This window comes from Brassica napus, chromosome C4, assembly GCF_020379485.1.
Source record: "Brassica napus cultivar Da-Ae chromosome C4, Da-Ae, whole genome shotgun sequence".
Taxonomy (NCBI): Eukaryota; Viridiplantae; Streptophyta; class Magnoliopsida; order Brassicales; family Brassicaceae; genus Brassica; species Brassica napus.
In genome coordinates, this window is record NC_063447.1 from 30,693,185 (window position 1) to 30,696,892 (window position 3,708).

At 42.7% G+C, this 3,708-nt stretch overlaps 1 protein-coding gene across 1 annotated transcript; it reads left to right on the top strand.

Annotated features, from left to right (window-relative positions):
* The first annotated feature begins 572 nt into the window (after positions 1-572).
* Positions 573-2,970, top strand: LOC111215148 (troponin T, skeletal muscle). The gene has a single exon (XM_022718487.2). It carries the CDS (start codon positions 932-934, stop codon positions 2,795-2,797), a length of 1,866 nt encoding a protein of 621 aa, XP_022574208.2. The 5' UTR covers positions 573-931; the 3' UTR covers positions 2,798-2,970.
* The last annotated feature ends 738 nt before the right edge of the window (positions 2,971-3,708 follow it).

A 3,708-nucleotide genomic window follows, 5' to 3' on the forward strand; every position in this document is an offset into this window, starting at 1 on the left:
CTTGATCGTCGGACGCGAGCTGTCTGATGCTGTCGCGAACGAGAAAGATGTCGCGTGCTGAAGCTGCTCTCGGGTCGCGAACGTCTGAGCTAGGATCAAGAACGCCTTGGGCTGAAGCTGATCGGGGACGCGAGCTGGAAAAAATGCGGGAACAAGAGACGCGATCGGGGTTTAGGATTCGTCGGATTGCCGGCTAGGGTTAGGGTTTTAGGGTTTTTCGATTTGGGTATTAGCTTAGGGATTTAGAGTTTCGTGCTGATAACGTGTTATAAAAGTAATGGAGACGTCTATCTTTATTCATAACATAGAGGTTCCTTATATATGAAATTACACCGTCATAGATAAATGGAAAGATTACAAATCATAATCTCTTGGTTATGAGCCATCTACAATCTCTTATGAGCAATCATAAAACAGAATCTACATCAAATAATCTGTGCTTGGGCCTGTCTTGAAATAATCGGCCCAGTAGTTTTCCTAATCAAAATAAAACTGTATGGCCCATTTACGTGACGTAACATAAACATTTGGACAATTACTGGGTCCACATAAGACGGAAGTCTGACCAATCTGGAATCTCTTGCAGGACACTGAACTGAAGATACGATCTTCCCTTCTTTTGTTCTAATGTTAAAAAAATATCAACCGACGTCGAATGCTTCGTGTAGCGGATAACGCCAAGGGTCAATTCCGTAAATCTCGACAACAGACTATCCGACAAGCAGCTTCTTTAATCTCTCTCTCTCTCTGTTGCAAGATAGTTTGCATTCTCACTCTTTGTCTGAACAAAACACAACTTTAATGTTAGATCTGTCTTTTACGTCGCTACGAAGTCTTCTTTCCTTCCTTCACATACCTTACTCAGTACTATCCCATTACCATAAAGCCCTAAACAATCTTCTTCTTCCTCGAGATCTCAAACTCAAATCAAATGGCGTCTCCGAATCCATACACCAAGCATCCTTCTCCTCCGCGAACCACCGCCGCCGCTACGCCGCCGTCTGTCTCCCCAGCCAGCGGAGGCTTCTTCTCTAAGTCTATCCTACTCGGTATGTTCCTTCTCGCCTTGCCGCTGTTCCCTTCTCAGGCTCCAGACTTCGTCGGAGAGACGGTTCTCACCAAGCTCTGGGAGCTGATTCACCTCCTGTTCGTCGGCATTGCCGTCGCTTACGGTTTGTTTAGTCGTAGGAATGTCGAAGAATCAAATGTTGAGTCGAGGATGAGTTGTGTAGATGAGTCTTCCTTGTCTTACGTGTCTAGAATCCTCCAGGTTTCCTCTGTTTTTGACGAGGAGGAGGAAGAGGAGATGAATAAGTCTGAGTATGGTGAGATCAATCAAGTGCAAGCTTGGAACTCGCGGTATTTGCAAGGGAGGTCTAAGGTTGTTGTTGCTCGACCAGCTTATGGTCTTGATGGTCACGTTGTGCACCAGTCACTAGGCTTGCCGGTTAGGAGTTTAAGGTCGGCTCTTGAGGAGGAGGAGTCATTGGCTGATGATGATGATGAGGTCATGGCTGCTGCTCCGTCTTCTCCGTGGCATTCTAGTCCTGAGATGATGGCAATGGGAGACGATGGAACCCGGTTTACGAGTCGGTCTAGTGTTTCTTCTTCTTCTTCATCACAAACTAGTTTTGAGTCCAATGATCAGAAGAACAGATACTCTCCTTCTCGTTCTGTTTCTGGAGATTCTTTAATCTCTAATGTGGAGGAAAAGAGTCTTCAGGGTTCATCACGGCCATCACCGTCTCCACCACCATCGCCAGAGTTAGTGAGGGATGATACTCATAGGCGTGTCTTACATTCTAGGCATTATAGTGATGGTTTTTTGTTAGAGGAAGATGTGAGGCAAGAAGGGTTTGAAGATGAACTAGAGGGAAGTAAAGACAGAGGAGGCTTTAGCAAGAAGGATCCAGGATCTAAATCACTTAAGCTCACTGCTGAAAGTTCCTTGAACAAGTCTCCCAGATCTTATCCTCCTGATCTCATCTCATCACCCGTTGATCATTCCACTGCTAGAAGACGGTATCTTCAGCAAAACAGCGATGGCCATTTGTTTGAGAAAGGATTAGAGTCTGACCATAACAAGATGAGTGTCAAGAAGGTGCGGAGCCACGACTCTTTGGAGTTCCAACCAAGGAATGATAAAGCTTCAAGGCGTGCAATTCGTTCTTCTTCGCGAGGTGGCAGTGACACTTTGGTGGTGAAAGACAACAAAAGAAACTCAGAGGATGATGATGACTCTGAGGATTATGATAATACTAGAAATAAAGATCTTCCTGGTGATAACAAGGAAGTAATATCAAACAGTCCAAGATCTGAACCACAATCTTGGAGAGGTTCTAGTAAAGTTTCATCTAGAGGGAAGTCAGTGAGGACCATAAGATCTGATTCATCTGATGATAGGGCAGAGAGCCATGGAAGAACAAAACCAAGAAGACAATGGCAACAAGAACTAGCAATAGTACTACACCAGGAGAAGCATTCAGAAACTCTCACTACATCAGAGCCAGAAGATGATGATGTTATGGAAGAGAGTGAGGCAGAGCAACCTGAAGTAACCTTAGAGGAGGAGGAGGAAGAAGAAGAAGAAGAAGAAGAAGAAGAAGAAGAAGAAGAAGAAGAAGTTGTTGCTTGGGAAAGCCAGAGTAATGCAAGCAATGAGCATTACGAAGTTGATAGAAAAGCTGATGAGTTCATAGCCAAGTTCAGAGAACAGATTAGGTTGCAGAAACTTCATTCCTGTGAGCAACGTAGAGGAGGTGGCACTGGCGTTATCAGAAACAGACACTTCAGATGATACACACACTCACCATTGCTTCATTTTTACTTGTATTATTGTAATAATTTATTTGTCTGCATTGTTGATGAGAATCTTGAATCATCACTCTCTTTGTTTGAGGTTTATATTGTTGAATAAAATGATATTTTAATTTATTTATTAATGAATAATACTTTTACACTTTCCATTTACACTCAGACCTACTTCTAACATGTGGAGTACTTTGTCTCATAAAAATGTCTCTTGTACCTTCCAATTAAAAACACAAGTTAACTAAAATACTTTTCATTTTATTTTTGTTATGCTTTAAAACTCAGATCCAAAACATAATCTCTCTTACTTTTTTTTTTACCGAAAATCATTTTACTCTTTTAGAGCCCTACTCTAATAATTTGTCTCTTCTTTTTTCCATCGATTATACCCTAGCGACCAATTGCAATTGCTAACGCGGAGGCGGAAGTGGTAACATAGATGGTGAAGAATCATCTTATGAAGGTGGAGGTCATGGTTACGGAAATGGAATTGACGAAAGTGATAACACAAAGTAAAGATGCGTATGGAGGTGTTGCTCGAGGTGGAGACGGTCATGGAGGAGGTGAATTTTATGGTGATGGTGCTTACATAATCAGTGAAGAAAGAAGATCCATAAACCATAGGGTACATAGGAGGTGGTGATAGAATAAGTGGCGGCAGAAAAGCTTATGGAAATGGTTATGCATGGAAATGGTAGTGTTGTAGGATGTAGATATTGTACACAATTATAGATGACCACGGCACTCTTGACCACATGTTCTTGGACATCACACTTCCCCAAAGTCACCCCTTCCCCCAACCACAAGTTCTCCACCCACACTAATATTAACCACACATCACCCAACCAAAGTACAAATCCCCATCCACCCCGAAACAAGTAGATGTGTACTTGCTTC

Excerpts from the sequence above, each read along its gene's own strand:
- LOC111215148 (XM_022718487.2), top strand. The coding sequence starts at position 932 with ATGGCGTCTCCGAATCCATACACCAAGCATCCTTCTCCTCCGCGAACC.